Source organism: Leptidea sinapis, chromosome 12 (assembly GCF_905404315.1).
Source record: "Leptidea sinapis chromosome 12, ilLepSina1.1, whole genome shotgun sequence".
Classification (NCBI taxonomy): Eukaryota; Metazoa; Arthropoda; class Insecta; order Lepidoptera; family Pieridae; genus Leptidea; species Leptidea sinapis.
In genome coordinates, this window is record NC_066276.1 from 12,043,788 (window position 1) to 12,069,542 (window position 25,755).

The 25,755-nt window shown below is 38.1% G+C and overlaps 1 protein-coding gene across 1 annotated transcript in view; it reads left to right on the plus strand.

Moving 5' to 3' along the window:
* The window catches only part of LOC126967235 (uncharacterized), a 272,244-nt gene that overhangs the window by 192,280 nt on the left and 54,209 nt on the right, over positions 1–25,755 (plus strand). The window contains exons 3-4 of the mRNA XM_050811726.1: positions 20,665–20,742; positions 24,890–25,071. Of these exons, the coding sequence (XP_050667683.1) occupies positions 20,665–20,742; positions 24,890–25,071 (260 nt within the window). The remainder of the gene's footprint in view (positions 1–20,664; positions 20,743–24,889; positions 25,072–25,755) is intronic.

Below are 25,755 nucleotides of genomic sequence, written 5' to 3' on the forward strand. Positions count from 1 at the left end.
AGCCGCTTAACTTATACCTAAGTTTATGAAAAACAGCCCTCTGACACATATATACATAATAATGTAAATAACATATACCATGAAACTACCCTTCCAAAGACATCAAAGCCAAAACATAGAAATTGCTTAAATAGTTTATATAAAACAACTGCTCAATGTATCATAATTTAAATACACACACAAAAATTAAAGATTGTCTTCGATATGTTGCTAAACCATTCAGTAGGATTAATTATGTAAATGAAATATTTTGCAATCTGAAACGATCTGTCCTATCCAGTTTGCTCGCTGTAGGTTATGGTGTTGCAACATAATTTCTTTCACATTGCTTAACTGAACCTTTAACATGGTGTGTTTTTGTGTGGTTATTAGCTTTCGAATTCATTTGTTCGTTTATTCGACACTTTATTAGATCGGCGACGCTCTTTTGATTCCTCTGGTGTTGACGTAAAAGGTGATAATATGTCGTCACAGGACCTCTTCCAATACAAAAAGGATCTACATGAAAACGATAACAAGCGACCTAAACCCAAAATAAAAATTAAATAATAGGCCAGTGACGTGGCGGTCGGTTGTTAGAACTAATATACAAATACTGAAATTTACAGAAGTGAATGTGGTATAATAGAGTTTATAACTATTAACATTTTGATAAATAACTCGAATTAAGCCCAAATGAACTACTTATATAAAATAGAAAGGAAGCCGTTTGTTACACAAATTGTAACACTCACAGTCGGATAAAATAAATCTACAATATTATAATGAACATTAACGCGAGCTTCTCAAATGTCAAACTTTACCAATTTCAACGATTACGTTACGAAATATTATGGGCACTGTTAAAGCTTCTTTATAAGAATATTCGAGATGATAAAATGTGGAGTTATGGATGAAGCTTGAAAACAACGAAACTGTGAACTGAGCATAATTATTATATCCTTTCGTGGTTTTTGAAAGTCTATATAGGACGAATAAATCTAAAGAAGAATGTACTGTAATAACAAAAACCACAAAGCACATTGAAATGTTTAAACATAACTTGATGTTAAAACTACCATCACTTAAAGTATGTGAAAACCCTAATACACATTATAATGCATTTTTTAAAATTGTTAGTGAGGAATATAACTCAGTATTTACACCCAAGACTATTTTTATAAATAAAAGGCCATGCTTTAGTGACTGGGCTACTGTAGGCATCCATAAAAGTAGAAAACGACTGTATGAATTATATAATGAGAAAAAATTTAACACAAGTGTTAAATTCATTAGTTATGTTAAAAAATATTCCAAAATATTTAAAATAGTATGTAGAACAGCTAAATCTCGTTTTTTAAGTGAAAAGATTAAGAATAGCAATGATAAAATAAAAACAACATGGAGCATTATTAATGCTGAGACAGGAAAGTCTAAATCACATAAGACTGATTATTGCCTACAATATAACGGGAAAACGGTTAAATCAGAAACTGAAATAGCTTCATTATTTGACAATTTCTTTTTGAATATCCCAATCTCAACAACTGAGTCCCTAAATTCTTCACCTCTACTAGCTGAAACTATGTTGAAAGAAAATGTCGAAGAATGTTCTAAATATTTTAAATTTCAATATGTGCACTATACTGAGGTCGTTAAAGTATTTAACTCTTTAAAATTAAAAAATACAATTGACCTCTGGGGTCATTCTGTCAGTTTAATTAAAACTATAATCTCTGTCATAGCTCCACAATTAGCAATAATATTTAATAAATGTATTGACTGTGGTACCTTTCCTGATCTGATGAAATACAGTAAGACAATACCTGTTTTTAAATCAGGTTATACTAGTGATCTCTCAAATTTTAGACCTATATCTGTATTGCCTGTTTTCAGTAAAATCTTTGAAAAACTTATTTTAAATCAAATGCAGACACACTTTAGTACTGTGCTGACGTGTAAACAGTTTGGATTTACGAAAGGTCGCTCAACAACTGATGCGGGTGTTGAGCTTATTTATCATATCTATGATGCCTGGGATGATTCAATGGATGCGCTCGGTGTTTTTTGTGATCTATTCGATTGCGTCCAACACGAGACTCTTATCAGGAAATTACAACACTATGGCATCAGGAACAATGCGCTGACACTTATTAGTTCTTATTTAGAAAATAGAATTCAGACTGTTGATATAAATGGAAAGCGCGCCCCTGGATCAACCATAAAAATGGGTGTCCCACAGGGTTCAATTCTTGGCCCATTTCTATTCTTGATCTATATAAATGATTTGCCATATGTTGCTAAGGATTATCATGAAATTGTTCTGTTCGCTGATGACACACCCCTTTTATTTAAGATTAAAAGACGTGAATCAGTCTTGGATGATGTAAACAATGCTTTGTCCAAAATTGTTCATTGGTTCAATGCTAATAATTTGCTTTTGAATAGTAAGAAAACTAAATGTATTAAATTCATAACCCCAAATGTCAGTCAGGTGAATTGAAATGTACTTGTGAACGGGGAGTACTTGGAACTTGTAGACACCACAGTTTTTTTGGGTAGTACTTTAGACGCAAAACTCCAATGGCGTCCACATATAGCTGGTTTGGCGAATAGACTTAGTTCTGCAGCATTTGCTGTAAGGAAAGTTCGCCAGCTCACAAACGAAGACACGGCACGTGTCGTATATTTTAGTTATTTCCATACTGTTATGTCTTACGGTATATTTTATGTATTACGGTATAGACACGTTAGTGATATTCAAACGATTTTTGTGCTGCAGAAAAGAGCTGTTCGAGCAATCTACAATCTGTCCAGTAGACATTCGTTGAGAGATAAATTTAAGGAGATCAACATATTAACAGTACCATGTCAATACATATTTGAAAACCTAATATTTGTGCATAAAAATATAGATCTTTTTAAAAAAAACAGTGACATTCATAATTGCAACACTAGAAATAAACATAATCTTGCTCTGATTCACACAAGGCTAACGAAAATAGACAAATCATTCAGAGGACAATGTGTCCGTTTTTATAATAAAATCCCTGAAGAAATTTGTAAACTACAGTTAAAAAAGTTTAAAATATTTGTTAAACAGAAACTTTAAAAAAAAGCTTATTATACAATTAAAGATTATATAACAGATAAAAGTGCATGGGATTAAAGCAATGTAAATAATATTATAATAATTTAGCAGTAGGACTGTATTATTCTATTATTTGTATATTTTCTTGACTTCAAAAAGTGATGCGGTTATCCTATTTTGAGAAATAAACTATTTGAATTTGAATTTGACGAGAGATACTAAAAAACTGCATGCACTTTTGTACGTACAGAAGTCATTGTTATTGGCGTACTAAAACAAAAATTCTTGAAATAAAATTATTCCTCGTTCTATTTTACGTTTAATAAAACGTAAACGTGTAATTTAATATCTTTAAATTATTTTTGTAGAGTAATATAATAATATTTAAATTGAAATTATATATTGAAATTTATTTAATCCTAGTCCAATGGTTGTAGTTCAGTAGACGTATGAGTTACAAGAGGCTTGGTAGCTGAAGTAAAATGATCTAGTTGACCAGCTAACGTCAGGGTGTCGAATTTGAGTGTCGGTGTGCGCGCGTATCGTCTTAATTTACTCTGATATTTTTTTTTGAAAATAATTTGATAAAAAATTGTATCGGCAGTGGCAACTAAGTGTGAGCACTTTATTGGGTATTGAACGACACTGATCCTAAGTCTAACAACAAACTAGCGTATAGACGAACAAAGTGTGCAAGAGAGAAGCACAACTCTAACGGAGATACAAATAAAGGAAAGTTAAGAGAATTTATGATGAAAGCGATTTTGTCAGCCAAGCACGGAATTAAATCCATCGTATTTTGAATATCAAACTAGCAAACCACTAGCGAATGCACACATTGACAAATCAGAGTTGATTACGAATTATCGGGCTGCCAGGTCGTCTATGTGGTAATATATTATGTCTATCGACTAATATATCACGCTCATATTTATAACGCTCGTTCAGTTAAAGTTGGCTCGAGACGACGAATGGGGCGCGATCAGTCGGAAACTAAAATGGCAGTGGGCATATAGTTCTACGGACAGATGGCCGTTGGAGCAGTAAAGTTCTCGAATGGCGACCACGTACCGGAAGACGTAGTGTTGGTAGTCCCCCCACAAGATGGACCGACGATCTGGTGAAGATCGCCGGAATACGTTGGATGATCGTCGTGGAATGTTTGGGGGAGGCCTTTGTCCAGCAGTGGACGTCTTCCGGCTGATGATGTATTACCTATTAATAAAGAATAAAAATAGTTGTATCACGTGTAGCCTGGCCTAATGGAGTGTACACTTCTCACACCAATTTTTTGATAAGATAATTATGATGAAACTAGCAAGACATTCACGTGAAGAATTTCAGGATTCTTTAAAACCCAAAATTGTTAACAGTATCTTGATTAACTAATTTCACTTATTATAGTGTTTTGCGGCACAAAGCCGGTAACTTATGCATGAGGAGCCTTCAACTGGTAAACTATCACATTAACAACATAACGCTCAATTATTCAATTATATATCTCACTATTAAAGTTAAGAAAATCTTTTGTATCTACAAGTGAACCGTATGCTTGTAAACAGTCATTTTACACCTAACTTTATAGTTAATCAAATTAATACTTCATAAACAATTTTCAAGTAGAAATTGTGAAAATTATTTCCGTCCTTCTCAAATCTTCTAGTAAGGATATTAAAACTGGGAAATTTCGAGACGACCGTAATTAATTTTCATTAGGCTTTCTCCTAACGAGTTTCCTAACGATATTTTGTGGATTCTCTTTTGTTTTTGTTTATATATAAATTTATACTTAATCGGCTAGCTAACTGTTAACTGCGATTTGAGTACCTACTTACCTACTTGGATTTCGAGATTTCGAGCACTAGGTCGAAATTGAAATAAACTCGACTGAAATTAACGAATATTACTATTCCCTAGCTAATATGTGGTGGTGGTGGAGGAATAACGAATGAGTTTTTCCGTAATATTATTTCTGACTGTTTAATATTACTATGCTTGATAAAGTGCTGAAAGTGATTTCAGCTCGATCCATTTGACCGCGTGCAACGCAAAGCAGCTCGAATTGTCGAGGACCTAGCGCTCTGTGAACGGCTGGATCACTTGGCGTTGCGTAGAGACGTCGCTTCATTGTGTGTCTTCTATCGCATTTATCACGGGGAGTGTTCCGAAGAGCTGTTCAACCTGATTCCTGCCGCCGAATTTCACCTTCGCACGACACGCCACAAGTTACGATATCATCCCCACCATCTGGATGTGTGGCGGTCCTCCACAGTGCGGTTTTCAAGGAGCTTTCTTCCTCGTACTACGAAGCTGTGGAATGAGCTTCCTTGTGCGGTGTTTCCGGGACGATACGACATGGGTACCTTCAAGGAAAGCGCGTACACCTTCCTTAAAGGCCGGCAACGCTCTTGTGATTCCTCTGGTGTTGCAAGAGAGTGTGGGCGGCGGTGATCACTTAACACCAGGTGACCCGTACGCTCGTTTGTCCTTCAATTCCGTAAAAAACAAAAAAAAAGTGCTGTCCTACAAAATGAATAAATTGACGAAAGTATCCTCCACTTACCAGAAACTTATTGTTTTTCTATTCCTAATGCAGAATTTTAGAGTCACGTTGTCCTACAAAATGAATGGTACGTAATTGTTTGGTAAGAGAATATAGTTTTAAAATTTATTACAACGAGTATAAAGCTAAATGAGTAGCTTCATTCTGACGAGACGCCCAACTTTGACCAATCTACGTAAATTCTCTTTTGGTGACTGATAAAATATATAGACGATACGTCTGCATAATCATTTTCTGAATTATTCTACACTAGCCCTAAAAAGCCAAGTGTAAGTCTCAAAGCTAAACCCGCACATCTGGAAGAATGTGTTTGGTTCACCAATTAACGAATTTCAGCTGTAGTTTTATTTGAATTAGAATACTATTCAATCCATGGGATACTGGGAATTAATATTCCCAGCGACACTTCTGAAATATTTCCCACTTTAAGAAACTCTAAGTATAAAAGTTAGGAGTATTCAAACTCACAGTTCAATTTCGTTTAAAGTAGAAATTGTTTTGATGAAATTGTACCCTTTGTTAAGTGTGCTAGAATTAAGTGTATTGTTAGTAACCGACTTCAGAAAAGGAGGAGGTTCTCAATTCGACGGTGTATGTGTATTACCTCAGTTGAAGCGATTTTGATGATTCTTTTTTTGTTTGAAATCTGGTGCTTCTCATTGTTCCTATCTGGTGCCGTTGTAATAACCAGATCTGACAATGGCATCCATGAGAATACCATGAGAGTCTTAAATTTGGATGATATCACAAATATCGCAACAAATGGACGAATAATTCAATATCGCGCCAACCGATTTCGATTATTCTTTTTTTATTTGAAAGGATGTGCTTCAAGGACCTATATGGGAGAAATAATTTCACTGTACATTATTTACTTGTATTTAAAAGATATAAGCCAGCGTTTTCGATGACCGCCCAGTCGCCGTGTTTTTTTTCTACTTCTCCAACAATCATCGTTATATTAGTAGCATTATTAAACGTACTTATTGTACACCAAAACCTTCCTAATATTAGAGTTTGGATTTATAATATGTAGTGATATCATAAAACACAATACTTTGTTGAAGTAACAACATTCATTTACGGCCGTTTTCAATAACCTATCTATCCTTAGTTTAACTTACTAGAGGTAGACAAATCTATCCTTTTACGCTTACTTACATTTCAATAACCTATCGACATAAAGCATTGGACTATAACTATGGATAGATAAGTTCTTGTCATTAAACGGTGCCAGCATTGTATCCGTAACTAGAGATACGTTATTGAAAACGGCCGCTAATCAAGTTTAGCTAACTGGATATAAAATTTCCTAATGTTTCCATTATACTTGGAGGTTTATCTCACTCGTCACATCACAAAGAACGTTATTTCAAATTTTACTGTTTTCCTTGAGAGTGGAGTTTATGGTGTTGTGGTTTATTTGTCGGTGGAGGCCATGGAGAATATAAATATTAATTTTATGGCTACAGTTAGTGTCTATTAACCTTTGCTAAGTGAGGTTACAGGTACAAAATATTTCCTTTTAAGTGTACTTAAATAACACTGTAGTGTGTATTTAAATTCGTATGTCGGTAAAAACTCAATTTGATGATTGATTATGATAAATATAACTGAAAATTAAAGCAGGTATGTATAGTTTGACAAAATATGATAATTATAATTAATAAAATAATATGAAATTACTTTTATAATGCCATGTCAATACGACATAATTCCGATTAAAAACAACCTAAGGAAAAGTATTTATTTATAACACAACTATAGCAACATATTCACAATAAAATTTACTAAATAACAAAATACTTTACTTACTGTTTCACTATACTATCCCTTATATCCCTATTACTACTTTCCCTTATACTAATAAAATAATTTTATTATACTGTTTGACCTTATATAAACATAATCTAAGTGTTTTACTAAAAAATTCAAAAAAAAATTATCCAAAACAATAGATATAATATGCACTCGTATTAAAATAATTGCGTATTTTTATACAATCTAAATAATCTAATTCTAGTTACGATTATTGTTATTTTTGGAATCGGTGTCCTCCCGCCGCAGCCCTGCTCTCGCCTCCTAACATCGCGCGTGCGACACAAGCACATCTCACCTATAACTATGTATGTAGTTACAAACCTAACGTAGCTGACACAGACTCAGAAAATAACAATTAGACCTACTACATTTGCAATGCAGCAATGAACGTAAGCAAATTGCAATTTGATTACAGACACTTTGAAATTCTGTCACAGATCGCACCCTTACTGTAAATCGTTAAGGAGTTCTATTGATTATCATACTTGACTACGACAATTACTTGACCATAACGAAGTTACGGTAGGTGACGCAAATATCCGGCTAGCATAAGAAGGATTGAAGAGTTCTGTTACTCTGTTATGGATTCCATAGTCAGAACCTCACCAAACTCTCATCAAATTGTCAAAGTCACTGACATAGCCCAGTGGTTGCGAAACTGAAGTGGCAGTGGGCAGGGCACATAGCTCGACGGACAGATGGCCGTTGGAGACCACGTAGGTACCGGAAGACGTAGTGTTGGTAGGCCCCCAAAAGATGAACCGACGATCTAGTCAAGGTCGCCAGAGTAGGTTGGATGAGAGCAGCGCAGGACCGATTGTCATGGCGATCTTTGGGGGAGGCCTTTGTCCAGCAGTGGACGGCTTCCGGCTGAAATGGAATATAAGTCTACAGAAAAGCCAGCAATGGTATATGTCTTATGGTAAAGCTTTGTAGTATTAATCCTTATCAATAGAAATACGTTAGATACCTTAATTAATCATTTCATGCACATTATTATAGCCCTTTACATCAAACAATTTTAATTGCTTTTTTTCAAAATATAATACGAACTCGCAAGATAATAAATTATGGCGGCATGGTGAGTAACAGGACTCGCTGGATGCAACCTCCCGCTGCGCCGCGTCGCCCCCTAACGTCAATGTAAGCAACAATAATTGATTTATTGAGACTATTCGAAAAAGAAACATGCGTTTTCCTTATTCTTTCGGTCTGAAGGGCGCCGTAGCTAGTGAAATCACTGGGCAAATGAGATTATAACCTTATGTCTCAAGGTGGCTCAGAATTTTTGGGTTTTTCCAGAATCTTGAGCGGCACTGCATTGTAATAGGCAGGGCGTGTCAATTACCATCAGTTGAATGTCCTGCTCGTCTTGTCCTTATTTTCATTCAATATATATACTTATATATATATATACTAGCTGACCCGGCAAACGTTGTTTTGCCATATAAAGTATAATTCACGCGATAGATTTATAAGTAATAAAATATTGCCTATATTATAGCCTGTACATCATTTTGTTCTATTTGGTTGCGCGGAATATATGTATTTATATTATATATATTTATTTCTTATTATCCTACTCCTCCTTCAGTATCCTCTTTACCGCTTCTATATTCCATTTCCTAATGGCAGCGTACAAGGCCACAGAGATGGCGCTAGTGGTTCGCAAAAGCCTTCAAATCCGCTAATTACGCGAAGTGAATCGAAGGACGATCATTATTGCTTTCGAAGTGCCGCTGAGTGACACCGCTGCGCCGCCGCACGCATTATATTGAGATTCGCGCAATCACCGCACTAACTTTATAAATTAATTAAATACCTGTGTATGTGTCAAGTTTTAGTCATAGTGTTTCCTACTTGGAGATCAGCTGGAGACAGAACGAGCTCATCAAACAAGGTAGGTACGTTGCCTTCCTTCCGCCATATTACAATATAATCCTAATTTAAGTATATAGTTATTTCCTACCTCCTTAATTTGAACCAGCGCATACAGTCCACTAAATTCCGCAACACCATTTTTTTTTTCTGGTCCTGAATCGACCCGGATCGTTACTTTATTAAATACTTAAATTCTCAAATGTAATAGGTTAATATATTGTTCGCGAGTGATCGGTATTTTAACCTACATAGTTGTTGAAACCCGCTATAATCGAATACTAATTCGCTTCTCGTTTCGTAGGAATATAATCCGCTTTAATACAATAGGTATTTAATTCGCTTCTCGCTTAGTAAATATTTAACCCGCTTAATGTAAAAAGTATTAATTAAGACATCGTTTTCGTCTTAATATAACCGCATTGTCGAAGTAGGTATAAAGTCTCGCCACACGCTGTGAAATACCTACCTACACTCCGCTTCAACAAATAATTCTTTAATATTAAGTTTAAATCATAGCTAAGACACCTGTAGGCTTGGCCTGTAGGTAATTATATTGTCGTAATGTTCTTATCGCTAAGCAATCTACGATTGTTGAATGCATGACCAGTCTAGTACTGACCCGTAGCTTCGTATAGATATGCGACGTCGATAGATCATCTGTAAGTGGTCATTCGTTCTGACTTATACTGTAGGTACTTAGTTAACATTGAATATTAGTTAACGAGTTATGATAGATTGCTCATCCTTTATTGATTGATTTATAGTGTTTACTAAATTGTATTAAACTTTAATATTATTTAGTTTGTTCACTTACGCATTTGTATACATATATATACTTACAAATTTAAAATGGCTAGTGAAAATAAATTGTTGCTTTTACACGCTAAGAAGAATGTAATGTTTTCTCGAGTTCAACAATTAGCAGAGAGGGCTAAGGATTTATCAGCACAATCCGCGAAAGAATGTTTTTTAGCTGATATTGAAACCGTAGATCGTTTGCGATTGGATTTCGAGAACATTTTAGATGAAATTAATTTATTGGAAATGACTATAAACCCCAAGTACACAATTAACATACAACCATTGTGTGCTTTCGAAGATTTGTATAGTCGTGTCAAGCATACCGCGAGAATTATTTCATCGGAAATGCAAGACTTGTCGACAGTGTGTCGCGATCGCCCAAAATTACCGCCTATTCAGTTGTGTCAGTTTAATGGTGATGTTAAAAATTGGCCACTATTTTACTCTGCTTTCAAAAACACTGTCCATGATAACCGCACTCTCACTGACTCCGAGAAATTACATTACTTGTTAGGTAGATTAGATTCAAAAGTACTATCGGTGTTTGCTGGTGTGTCAGCCACTGCCGAGAATTATGGCATTATTCTACAAACTTTAATAGACAAATACGAAGACAAGCGTTCGCTCGCTTCCGCTTATTTAGATCAAATATTCGCATTTAAACCTTTAACTTCTGTTAGTATTACAGGTCTTGAACAATTTCTTGATAAGTTCGCTACTTCTGTTTCGGCGTTAAATAACTTGAAGTTCAATCAACTCGCTGATTTTATATTTTTGTATACCGCATTGAAGAGACTCGATCCGGAGACCGCCCGCGCTTTCGAGGTACAACATCGTGGATCTGAAATTCCATCGTTTGAAAGCTTAGTTTCATTTGTTCGCGATCACGCTAAAATATTGCAGCGCACTTCAAACAGTGATTCATTAATTAAGAATCGCTCGCGTAGCGATGCGACTGTAAAACAAATAAGACTACTCACACATATGTCAATACTAGTGATTCCTCATCGCGCGCTTGTTCACTGTGTAAGTCGTACCATGAACAATTGTACAAATGTACTAAGTTTCAAGAGATGAACCCCACGGAGCGATTTAAATTCGTAAAATTAAATTCTTTGTGTATAAACTGCTTGAGTTCACGTCACCTCGCTTTGAAATGTAACTCTGGATCGCTCTGTCGCAAGTGTCAAGGAAGACACCACACGCTGTTGCATTTCGAAACTAATCGTTATGTAGCTCCCGCGAAAGTCAGCCACACAGCGTCATCGTCATCAAACTTAGGCGTCGACCAATCGAACACACAACGCTCCAACGCTAAAGATGTGACATTGTGCACTTTTTTGAATAGTGTTCATTCCGCTCCGCGTACTCATAGTACAGTATTATTAGCTACCGCACGCGTCGTTGTATTTGACTCTCATGGCAGGGAACATAGTGCTCGCGCTTTACTCGATAGTGCTTCACAAAGCAATTTTATTAGTCGCAGTTTGTGTCAACGATTGGGTTTGAAACCAAACCAGAAGCCCAGGTGTTCCGTAGTCAAGGGAATTGGAGGTCTTACTAAATCGATAGACAGTTCAGTCATGATAAAATTCTTTTCCAGGTTCAATCTAGGTGTATGCTTCGATATGAACTCATTCGTAGTAGATAAGGTAACTGAACGCTTACCTACCGTGTCGGTTAATAATTTAGCCTTAATTAATTTTAATAATTTACCTCTGGCTGACGATAGTTACTCTATTCCAGGAGACATTGATTTGCTAGTTGGAGCTTCAGTCTTTCCTCACCTTCTTTTGTCCCACAAGGTTCAAGGTCAGCCTGATTCCCCTTCACCCGTCGCTCTAGAAACAGTTCTAGGTTATGTCATCGTCGGTTCTGCCCCTGCTTGTATTGATAATTGCTTGTCAGTATCGAATTGTTGCTCAGAAGATCCGCTTGATGCTGCCGTGCGGAAATTTTGGCAGATAGAAGAGATAGATGCTCCGCATCCAATGTGCCCAGATGACGCGGCATGTGAAGAAATTTATAGTAAAACTACTACCCGCCAGGCAGACGGTCGTTACGAAGTCGCACTACCATTCAAAGGAGATGTTTTGTCATTAGGGGATTCACTGCAAAAGGCAACAACGCGCTTCTATTGCTTAGAACGTAAAATGTTATCTTCGCCTAAGCTCAAGGAAGCTTACGATAGTGTCATACTCGAGTATTTAGAAAAGGGGTATATTTCGCCAGTACTTCCAGATACGGACGCAACACAGAGCTTACGGTCGTATACCATTTCGCATCATGGAGTTATAAGAGAGGACAAGGTTACGTCAAGGTTACGCGTTGTCTTAGACGCTAGTGCTAAAACTACTACACAAGTATCTCTCAATGATATTTTATACAGTGGTCAGAATCTTCAAGGAAACATATTTAATATTATGGTCAATTTCCGCCTATACCGCATCGCTTTTTCCGCTGACATACGTCAAATGTTCCTTTGTATTGGGATTCGGCCATGTGATCGCAGATTTCAACGTATTTTATATCGCTTTTCCCCGCAAGAACCTTTGAAGACATATGAATTCAACCGCGTTTGCTTCGGATTAACGTCTAGTCCATTCCACGCACTTCGTACTGTTAAGCAGCTACTTTCGGACGAAGGTGCGTCTTTCCCGCGAGCAAAGGAGACTGTCGATACAGGTTTATATACAGATGACTTTGTGTATAGTGTCGATAGTGATGAAGAAGCTATTAGTACCGCAGCCGAAGTAATTGCTCTTTTTAAGGCAGGCCAGTTTGATCTCGTAAAATGGACATGCAACTCACAAAGGGTTTTAGACTCCATTCCGCCGTCTCATCGTCTCTCTTCAGTTAAGGAGTTCGATGATTCTGAACCACATAAAGTACTAGGCTTATGTTGGTCTCCCGCTACAGACTGCTTTGGTCTTAAAATTAGTACACCCGCAGAGTCTTGTACAAAGCGCACTATTTTGTCTTGTGTTGCTAGAATATGGGACGTTATGGGTTTCGTAGCTCCTGTAGTCCTATACGCAAAACTTCTCATTAAACAACTTTGGTTATGTGAATGTGATTGGGATGACATACCACCTGAACATATTCTCCAACAGTGGTATCGTTTCAAAGAGGAACTTCCTTTACTTAGCAAAATAAAGATTCCACGGCATGTAGGCATCTTTGCTGGTGACATTATAAACATAGTGGGATTTGCAGATGCAAGTGAAAAGGCCTATGGTGGCGTAGTTTACTTCCACGTTAGAGATAGTGTCGGTCTGCGTGAGAATGAATTTCATTTGATAATTGCTAAATCGAAAGTTTCGCCTCGTAAAGTCATATCACTCGCACGTTTAGAGCTTTGTGCAATCCTTGTATTAAGTAACTTGATTACCAAGGTAATGGAAGCTTGCAATAATCGCATAAATATTCATAGAATTTTCGCATTTTCGGACTCAACGGTTGCCTTGTGTTGGGTGCATTCTTCGCCCCATCGTTGGGATACCTTCGTGGCTAATCGTGTAACTAAAATACAAAATGACCTTCCCGTGAATACATTTTATCATGTATCAGGTATTGATAATCCCGCTGATTGCTTATCTAGAGGGCTCACCCCCGCACAAATAATCGATCATCCGCTTTGGTTCTGTGGTCCCGAATGGGTTAAATTGAATCCAGATCATTGGCCAGTTATCGCTTTTAACCCATCGACAGTGTCGCATCCACCTGAAGAAAGGAATCATGTTCATGCCACCGCTGAATTTATGGAAGAAAACTTGATCGTGTCGCTTGCAGATCGCTTTTCATCTTGGTCAAAGCTTCTACGCTGTGTAGTTTTTATATGTCGTTTTGCAAAGTTATTACCGCTTCGTGAAGCTATCGTTGCGTCAGATTTAAATTACGCTGAAAATTTAATATGGCGTCAAGTTCAACGCGCTCACTTCCCTAACGAAATAGCTAACTTACAGAAAGGAAAATGTTGTAGTCCGGCGTTTCAACGCCTCAAACCATTTACACAGGATAAACTCATTAGAGTCGGAGGTCGTTTAAGGAATTCTGATCTAAGTTTTGACAATAAGCACCCTATCATACTTCCGCGAAAGGGTCACATTGTAAACCTTTTAGTTGACTACAATCATAAGTTGAACTGCCACGCGGGCCCGGATCTTTTGATGTCTATACTACGCCAAAGATATTGGATTCTATCCGCTCGTAATTTGATTCGTAGTCGGGTGCACAAATGTTTACCCTGCTTTCGACTCAATGCTAAGCCGAGTTTTCCAGAAATGGCAGATCACCGCTCTTGTCGAGTTACGCCAGCTGTTAAGCCTTTTGTACATACGGGAACGGATTACGCAGGCCCTTTTAAGGTGACTATGTCACGCGGTCGTGGAATTCGTCCAACCAAGGCATACGTGTGCCTTTTCGTATGCTTAACCACTCGCGCAGTGCACATCGAATGTGCTACTGATTTAAGCACCGCCAGTTTTCTCGCGGCTTTTAAACGATTTTTATCACGCCGTGGTTTTGTTTCGCGTCTTTATTCTGATAATGGAGGAAACTACGTGTGTGCTAAACGTGTTCTTTCAGAATTACACGACTTTTTAATGTCAAAACATTTCAAGACTGAATTTGGTCATGTTTTAGCTGAGCATCGCATCCACTGGTCATTAAATGTCCCAACTGCCGGTCACTTAGGTGGTAACTGGGAAACCAATATTAAGAGCCTAAAAACTCACTTATATCGCGTAGTAGGCGACCAAATTTTAACGTTAGAAGAGTTTAGCACTGTACTTACCCAAATCGAGGCAGTAATGAACTCTAGGCCTTTGTGTCGCACGCTATCTAATGATCCTTCAGAACCGCTCGCGTTAACACCGGCTCACTTTTTAACGCTTACGCCTCTAAATTACCTACCGGCTAGAGAAATAGAGGAAGGGCCGTTACATTTGCTTTCGAGACAAGATTTAATTGATAAGCTTGTTCAGTCTTTCTGGAAGCGATGGAAATCTGACTACTTACATACCCTTCAAATGCGAAGCAAATGGAACAAGCCAACCAACCCTATCGAGGTAGGTGATGTCGTAATTATAAAGGTTGATAACGCACCGCCGCTTCACTGGCCATTAGGGCTAGTCGAGGAAGTATTTCCTGGATCAAACAATGTTACTCGAATTGTTCGCGTGCGCACTGCTATAGGTTCATATTTGCGTCCTGTAGTACGTCTTTGTCCGCTACCTAAATAATTTTGTTACTTTCGCTTAGTTTAGGATTAGGTTAAGATTTCGATTACTTTTGTTCGCATAATAGTTTTTGAAGGCAAGGCTTCAAGCCCGGGGGGAATGGTTGCGCGGAATATATGTATTTATATTATATATATTTATTTCTTATTATCCTACTCCTCCTTCAGTATCCTCTTTACCGCTTCTATATTCCATTTCCTAATGGCAGCGTACAAGGCCACAGAGATGGCGCTAGTGGTTCGCAAAAGCCTTCAAATCCGCTAATTACGCGAAGTGAATCGAAGGACGATCATTATTGCTTTCGAAGTGCCGCTGAGTGACACCGCTGCGCCGCCGCACGCATTATATTGAGATTCGCGCAATCACCGCACTAACTTTATAAATTAATTAAATACCTGTGTATGTGTCAAGTTTTAGTCATAGTGTTTCCTACTTGGAGATCAGCTGGAGACAGAACGAGCTCATCAAACAAGGTAGGTACGTTGCCTTCCTTCCGCCATATTACAATATAATCCTAATTTAAGTATATAGTTATTTCCTACCTCCTTAATTTGAACCAGCGCATACAGTCCACTAAATTCCGCAACACCACTATTGTCAATAGTTTTTGCAGCGCACGCAAAAATAGGTTTTCGATTTTACACCTTGTGTTACAAAATAGCAATTTTATTACGGATCCCTGATTTTGAAAAAAAAAGTACCAGAGATACAGACTACCAAACAAACAAACAAACAAACACTGCAGCTTTATAATATTAGTATAGATATGACGCAAAAGGGCATGTGACAGAACATTTGTTTCACTCCAAGTAACGTAACTACTGAAGAAAAAGATTTATAGCATGGGATAATTATGTATCTATTATAATAAGTAGGCACTAGTAGTAGGCAAGTAATATAATATGTATGTTTGTTCACTTATATCTAATCCACATACTCTCTGCAAAAGGTTGATGTTCCACTGTACGTGCGAAGTCCGGACTGGTCACTAGTTGATATTATAAATTCAGTATGATTTTCCGAAGCGAAGTGAAAAGCGAAGTTTTCTGTAAAATAGAGCAGCAGAGAAAATACATCATCTTTCTAACTATTATTTTTAAGTGATAATTAAACTAAAATAGAGAACTGAATATAACAAACTCATTAAAGGTTTTTATAGAAAGAAATGTAATATAGAGTAATAATATTCAGTAACAAGTTACTTATTAACTTTTCTAAAAATTATAGTTGACGTATTATCTTTATTTAATATGTAAATGAAACTTTTGGTCGAAAATAGTAATGAAAATCAATTTATAGATACCATTAACATATTTCGGATAATATTATGCAACATTAAGCTGCACATAAAGCGTACAACATGCAATATTAATATTAAAGCTGAATGCACAAAGCGGGTTTGCGTTTTGATAATGTATTTGTATTCATGATACGTTCGTGTTCCGGCTCAGCCTCGAGCTGTGCCCTGAGTGCACATCGATGTAACAGAGCTCATTGTGCCCGGTGCCCGCCTGTTACATAAACATGCTCCTATCACACCGACTAAATACTACACTAGAAGGAAGGAAGTGTTTTAATTACCCTGCGACGTTGTCCAATATAAGGTGTACACAACTTCCCTTTTAATGTAACCCGAACAAAATCTTATTACTACGGCTAATCCATAGACTTTGCTCATCGTTTTTATAGTCATTTGACAGCTGAAATTATGCTCAGCTTAGACTTTTTTTTGGAGTATTTGTAGGACTTCCCTTTTAAGTTCGCAGGACCTGTGTTAGGGAAGACCGCTCTTTCCAACGGATAAGAATGCTTACACATTTAACAAAAACACTAAGAACTACGAAAGAGGACTCAGAAAGCGCAATGAACGAAATTTGCGTTTTATTAGACTCAATTAAGTAAGGAAAGTCTGAGCAAAGTCCAAATACGCTATATCTCAGCCTGAGTAGAGTTTCTAAATATGTATAGGTCTATAGTAGCTGTATTTTGCCAATAGTAAGAGAACTGAAATCTGCTAATCCGTTTGCAAATTACAAAAATGTTTGTGTTACAAAAGTAATTAAAATGTACATACTGTTTTATCTTATACGGTGATACATCGAGTGCCATCCCAGGCGCATTTTTCCATTTTTTTAAATATCAACCTTATATAGATGAGAATTAGTTTATTATTTCAATAGCTGTTGACTTCGTCCGCATTCACCATCAACAACAATATTATCTCGTGTTCCAATGCTGCCACATCATCACTACCATTTTTTCTCCGAGTTATTTTGCAAAACCGAATACAATTTTTCGGGTTAATATAATACTCGTAATAGCCTGTGAGTGTCACTCATAATAAATATGGATTTTTATTGGTAATTTTCAGAATCAGTTCAGTAGATCCAGGTTCCACCCAGAGACCTCGCAAAATCACAAACTTTCCCTATTTATAATATTAGTATAGATAATATAGTAAAGAAGTATGTAATATATAAAAATTTCACACACACTGTTAATAAATAAAGGTATCAGTAAAAGTATAAATATATTAAAAAAAAATAATTTTATAAATTATAATGCAGATAAAATTCCTTTGAAAAACCTATAAAGATAAAATTTTACACTTGGATCCACTTTTGAAATCCAAGCACATTTATTTTTTATCAGAGGAGTTAATAGGCAAGTGGCACACCTGCTTGAAATTAAAAAAAAAATAAGCCACTAATGGTCAATACCACTTTATGTGCTGCATCGGTCTTTGAGTTGATTTATTTATTCCAAATTTTAAAACAAGTGTTTTTACTTAATTCTTATTAATATTTTCAATAACATAATGATGGTTTTTTATCTATATACTATTATTTATCTGATTTAAATCAAATCTCACTTAAACAGTAGCACGAAATAATACTACAGCTAAAAGGGAATCTATACTACAGAATATCAGCGGAAAAGGGATCACGCTGCAAATGAAAGGGCTATTTCATTTACTATTTCACGAGTGCGACATATTACGTGCCACAGTATATTAAACTTCAATTAGAAATAATACTCATAACTACAGCTTAATATTAAGACTAGTTTAGCTTATAATGGTAGTTTGTCTTAAATAAGTTTCGAAACATTCGCCCCATCACAATCAGATTCACAAACCCATACTATGTAGTGCCTCCCGAATGCAACATAATGATTTTTATATTTAGTCCCTGAGAGATAGAGTCACCAAATTACTAATGGTAAAGTTTCATAATTAAGCCAAATACAGTTTTGCGTTGAAAACTGCTTTAGATGCGCTGAGCGTTAAAGTACGAAATGCGAATGAGCTCTATTCTGTGGGTTTTAAATTAAACTGAGCTGTCACGGTCGGTTATGTAACGCTCCTTGGCTGAATTCCGTTTGAGTTGAATTTAGGGAGCGCGTTCAATCGTAGCAAACCAAAGTAATTTATATATATTGGTCAATTATTACTTCATAAATAAAACAAAAAGAATTTGTATTTTGAATTATTCTACTTAAGATCTGCGGTCGTAAGTAGATACACTCGATTATGGGATGGTCAAGTGATAGGACGACTAGTAGGTCACCTGTTGTTGTCTGGATGCGTGCGTCACTTAACTCCAATTCTATTACTACAAAATATAAAACAGTAACAATATAATCTGAAAACATTACACAACGAATAAAGGTGTATCTTAAAGTTCCAAGCAATAGACCAAGATTCCCTATCAAAAATATTTTCAGCCCAACAATCAGCAGAACAAATATAGGTAAAAACGCCCCCTTAAACAGAATTATGAGCTCTTATTACGACATCACTGCAAAAAATGGTAATATAGATGTTTTTCATATGGTTAATATCAATAAATTTAAAACCGACTGCATTAAAATATTAAGATTTGAATAGATATATGAAGATTGTATTGTGGTATAGTTATAAAGGCATAAAGGCATTTATTTTCTCAAAATTGATTCCTTTAGAATTCTTTTTGATGTCATTTCTTATAACTACTAGATACTACTACCGCTTCGGAAACAAATGGCGCTCTGAGAGAGATGAAGGGGCGCAAGAAACTCTCCCAGCATTCTTTTCTTGCGTTCTTTTCATACATTTACCCTTAAAGCTATTATGTATCTTATGAAGCCTACTAGAATTAGTTACAAGCAATCCCTTATTTCTAGTGTTATAATATTTTATAAATCTCTTGTTTATAATAAAAATATATTTAAGTCATTTTTTATCATCATTTTTGTTTAACTGTTCATTTCTTTAATTTTATTATGTTTAATTGTTCAACATTGTTATTCTTTTCACACTATTGTAAATGTTGTTTACACCTGTAAAGACATGTCGTATTGTACTATCCCTTGCGAACTTGTTAAATTTTAATTGTATAATGATGTGTTGTTGGTGTAACTATCTAAATAAATAAAGGCATAACATTATCTGGTAGCCCTGAGAGTTAGAGATGGAAAGACTTTAGGTTTTTTATGGAAAAGGAGGACAAACAAGCGTACAGGTCACCTAGTGTTAAGTGATCACCGCCGCCCACATTCTCTTGCAATACCAGAGACCACCACCACATGGAATTAAAATAATTTGTAAAACGATGCAGCTGTAAATATTGATTTAAAATAATGGCAAAGCGTTTTTTTCAATTTCTTCTCAACAAAACTCAATATTTTCTGAAGTGGTGGTAAATGTTAAAATGTAGTACATTGACATTAATATATGCAATTCTTTTTATTGAGAGAGATTATAGAGGCCTTCATGTGCCTAAGGTTTCTTACAGAACCAATAATAAACATACGATTAGTTAAAATATATGAAAAAAAAACGGGTTGCACTCCGGGAGCGCCGGCAGCAGTGAAAAAGTAAGCATTAACGTTGTGCATTTTCTAACTTTTTGGAATGGTTTGTCAGTTATAAAAGTACTAGCATTTATGTGTTTAAATACAATATTCATTTATTGCGCTATCGTAAACTAAAATGACAATTTATATTACATAAAAGATTTAACACTTCAGAACTATGACAATTATTTTACATAATTTCAACGACTGTCTTACAAATTTTCGTTCAGGTCACTTGACGTGATGTTAACATTTTATACCCATCCCAAGAAAATTGCTCAACGCCGCTTAAGTAGTTTTCATTTCAAAATCTGAACTGCCGGTTAAATTTATAAAATAAATATATCACTAACATAAAATGAACTTTTTATTTGTAATCTGCATCGAAATTATCAACGTAAATAGTCATCGAGTCAATATATATTAAAGGTATGACTTTTCTTTTGTTTCAGCCAGCACTAACTTAGTTGGGAAATTCACCCAGAGCGTCAGACGCATTGTTCAAGATGTCAAAGATGAGGCCGCTTCGAGTAAGTATTCAAAGAACAGTCGTTGTCTCTTTAGTCGAACGTTTTCAATGGATTTTGTTGGCTTATAGCAGCCTTTGGACTGACAATAATTATTCAGTCTTATCAGTGTATCGTAACTCGAGTTAACAAAGGGAAAAGCTTAGATTAAGGATTGGTCTCCTCTGCGTTCCAACTAGATACTGCACTATATGTTATTCGTGTTATTTTACTTTGAAATTAATAAAATACAAAATATTTACTGATGATATGTGATCCCAGTGTCTTTCTTATTTCTTGTAGTATTGTTTTCAAAAAGTTTCACTACGCAACCCGGCACCTAACTTTCAAATATTAGCAAAGTTAAAGAGAACATGTGGCACGTCAACGTCACACAATGTTCGAGACAGGCTCGAGTACGCTTACTTGGGCGTATTATTAGGTGCCGCACTTTGCGACTACGCGTACGGTATCTAGTTTGAGCGCAGCGGAGACTAATCCTTATTCTAAGATGTGGTACAATAAAAATTTACTAGGGATGAATACCATATATTTGCCCTGTACTTTCCCCGGGGCGTAAAAAGAATAGGGGACTCCCAGGCCTATGGGTGTCGTAAGAGGGGATTAAGGGCTTTTTAGAATTGGGAGAGTCACGCTGCCGTCTTATGACGTCAGCACAATCGGGCCAGACTCGTCCGGGTTAATTACCACACTCGTACAGAATACCGGCGTGAAGTAGCGGCCTAGTGCCGCTATGTTTCGCATAGGTTAGTGTCGAGGACCGGAGGCCATCCCTTACCCCCACCCCCTTCCCCCAACAAAATATGAGAGCGGTCCATAAAGAGATATTACCCCAGGAGGGTACCGGCTCTACCAGAGCCGGAGAATCCCTCTCCGAGCATTCTCGCTCGGGCTGCCCTTCGTATTCTGGGGTGGGCACGGAACCGCGCGTGACCGAGGACAAACGAGGCAGAAACATCACGGCACCCCGCTCCACGCTCAACGTGGACTTTTGAAATATCAGGGGAATTCACTCCAATTTAAACGCCGTCCACCACCACCTTGAGACGGCGCAGCCGGCCTTGTGTTTCCTTACGGAGACGCAGATATCTCGACCTAGCGATACGTCATATTTAACGTACCCCGGGTACAAAATTGAGCACAATTTTTTGCCTCATGCCGGGGTATGTGTGTACGTTAGGGAGGATATCTGCTGTCGCCGTCTCGGCAATTTTAAGGGTAGGGACCTGTCTACTCTCTGGCTCCGCGTAGATTTAGAGGACCGCGTCCGTATCTATGCGTGTGTCTACAGGTCCCACAGTGGTAACGCAGAAACCGATCATCTCATGGGCTGCGTTCAAGCGGCAATTGACGACGTGCTTGCACAGATCCCCTCCGCTGAAATCGTAATCTTGGGTGATTTCAACGGGCACAATGCCGAATGGCTTGGATCACGTACTACAGACTACGCAGGGCGATCTGTGCATAATTTTGCATTGGCGTATGGTCTGTCCCAATTAGTTGAGTCGCCAATGCGGCTCCCGGATGTGGATAGCCACATGCCGTCCTTATTAGATCTTCTGCTGACTACACATCCCGATGGTTACCAGGTATTTGTCGACGCCCCTCTCGGAACGTCCGACCATTGCCTGGTCAGGAGTGTAGTGCCTATCCGACGCCAACGTCGCAGACCACCAGCGACCCGTCGCGTTTGGCACTACAAGATAGCAGATTGGGATCCTAGTGCCTGCGCCGTTGCAGTAGCCGATGTGATACTGCAGGGCATGGATATTTTTATACCAAGCTCTGTAGTACCGATCGGTGGCAGATCACAGCCCTGGTTCGATGCGTCAGTTAAAGCAGCATCTGACTGCAAAAAACAGGCGTATCGAACTTGGGTTGCGGCGCTGGGCACAAAGGATCCGAACTGCAAAGTTCTTAAGAGGAAATATAACCGTGCCTCCAGATTTTTAAAGCGGCAAATCGCCCGTGCGAAGTCTAAGCACGTCGTCAAAATCGGCGAGCAGCTTTCCAGTTACCCGACCGGAACACGCAAGTTCTGGTCGTTGTCGAAAGCTGCTTATGGTAACTTCAACCAGCCGTCCATGCCGCCGTTGCACATGAGGAATGACACCCTGGCCCATACGGCAAAAGAGAAAGCCGAGCTCCTGTGCGCTCTTTTCGCCTCCAACTCGACACTTGACGACAACGGAAAAACACCGCCGACCATCCCGCGGTGTCAGAGCTCTATGCCTGAAGTACAGTTCAGACAGAAAACTGTTAGGCGAGCTCTGTTTTCGTTGGATGTCAGGAAGTCGAGCGGGCCGGATGGCATTTCTCCAATTGTGCTTAGAACGTGTGCCCCTGAGTTGACGCCGGTGCTAACGCGTTTATTCCGGCACTCTTATTCCAAAGGCGTAGTCCCTGACTCATGGAAGTCAGCCCTTGTCCATCCGATCCAAAAAAAGGGGACAGTTCGAATCCGGCGAACTACAGGCCTATTGCTATCACCTCCCTGCTCTCTAAAATCATGGAGAGCATAATTAGCCGCCAGCTTTTAGTATACCTAGAGGGTCACCAGTTGATCAATGACCGACAGTACGGCTTTCGCCATGGACGGTCGGCAGGTGATCTTCTGGTATACCTAACATATAGATGGGCGGTGGCTGTTGAAAGCAAGGGGGTTAGGGGCAGTTAGCCTGGATATAGCGAAGGCCTTTGATCGTGTATGGCACAAGGCGCTCCTCTCAAAACTTCCATCATTTGGGCTTCCCGAGAGCTTGTGCAAGTGGACCTCCAGCTTCCTCACTGGGCGTAGCATACAGCTCGTTGTCGAAGGATATTGCTCGAACCCGAAGCCCGTGAATGCTGAAGTGCCCCAAGGCTGTGTGCTATCTCCTACGCTGTTTCTTCTGCATATCAATGATATGTTGGACACCTCCAACATACATTGATATGCGGACGATAGCACTGGTGATGCCGTATACACGGGTCATGCAGGTCTCTCTCAGGAAATCATCGACCAGTGCCGGGAGAAACTTGTGTCTTCTATCGAGTCCTCTCTCGAGAAGGTCGCGGAATGGGGTAAATTGAACCTTGTCCAATTTAACCCCCAGAAGACTCAAGTTTGCGCGTTTACCACTAAAAAAACCCCATTTGTCGTATCACCGCTATTCGAGAACACTTCTCTCAAAGCCGCGCCTAGTATCGGAATACTGGGTCTCGAAATCTCGAGCGATTGCCAATTCCATGGCCATCTGGAGGGCAAAGCCAAATTGGCTTCGAAGAAGCTGGGCGTCATCAATAGAGCACGGCAATACTTCAAGCCGGCCCACATTCTAGCGCTCTACAAAGCGCAGGTCCGGCCACACATGGAGTATTGCTGTCATCTCTAGTCTGGCGCACCTCAGTATCATCTGCTCGATCCATTTGACCGCGTGCAACGTAGAGCAGCTCGAATTGTCGGGGACTACTGAGTCCCTCGAATTATCCGTGGCTCTGTTAACGGCTGGATCTCTTGGCGTTGCGCAGAGACGTCGCTTCATTGTGTGTCTTCTACCGCATTTATCACGGGGAGTGTTCCGAAGAGCTGTTTAACCTGATTCCTGCCGCCGAATTCCACCTTCGTACGACACGCCACAAGTTAGGATTTCATCCCCACCATCTGGATGTGTGGCAGTCCTCCACAGTGCGGTTTTCAAGGAGCTTTCTCCCTCGTACTACAAAAAGCTATGGAATGAGCTTCCTTGTGCGGTGTTTCCGGGACAATACGACATGGGTACCTTCAAAAAAAGCGCGTACACCTTCCTCAAAAGCCGGCAACGCTCTTGTGATTCCTCTGGTGTTGCAAGAGAATGTGGGTGGCGATGATCACTTAACACCAGGTGTACGCTCGTTTGTCCTCCTATGTCATAAAAAAAAATATAGTTTCCACTCGCCTTCTCTTATATCTAATTATTTAGTAGATCAAGATAGAATTCTACAAATTAAAAAACTAATGTACTATTACAATTAACCTTATTGAAATTGTACCCATACCACTTACATTATATTTTTCTAATTAGATTGCTTGTTCTATTTATTGAAATCAAGTATTTACTGACATGGACTTCCCGTGTTTACTTCCAATTAGGATTGTGTGTTTCAAAACACGTTTAATTTATGTTACCAGGCGGGCAGACTAAAGAGGAGGTGATAGAGACTAATGAACGTCTTCGAGCTGTTCGCATTCGTCTCGACGAGAACTATGACACAGCTAAGAAGGCTCTAGTTACCCTGATGGCGAGATACAACGAGTCAAAGGCACAGAGGAACGTGTTCACAAGATATGCACTACTTAAGGCTATGATCAAGGTGGGAAATTGTTTTAAAAACAATAATAATCTCCTTAATAATATCATATTACTTTTCGTAACAAGTCATTTCTCTTTATTGTATTCCAATATATTACAGGTTTAAATTCGTCATATTAATTTGATCCCTTAACCTTAGGGTACATTACTAATTACGTCTCGTACAAATCTTAACTGTTATTTTATCGAATCATGAAAATAATCTGAAGAGAGTATTGTATACTTTCTAACACCTAACAGTATACATCACTACATAAGATAAATGAAATCTTACCTACCTACCGTTACGACAAAAAACAAATTAAAAAAAAATAACAAAACAAACAACGGACTTCAAAACAAACTATTCCAAAACAATATAATGTGCACTAAAAATTTTTAACAAAAACACAACCGACTTTAAAAACGCTATTCCAAAACAATAGATATAATGTGCACTTAAAAGTATAAAAATAATTGCGTATTTTTATTCAAATCTAATTAATTAATCTAATTCTAGTTACGATAATTGTTATTTTTGGAATCGGTGTCCTTCCGCCGCGACCCGCTCTCGCCTCTCGCCTCCTCACGACTCAAGCACATCTCACCTATAACTATGTATGTAGTAGCAAACCTATCTTGGATGACACCGACTCCAAAAATTACAATAATCGTTATTCGTAAATTTATCATCCACTTTGCTATA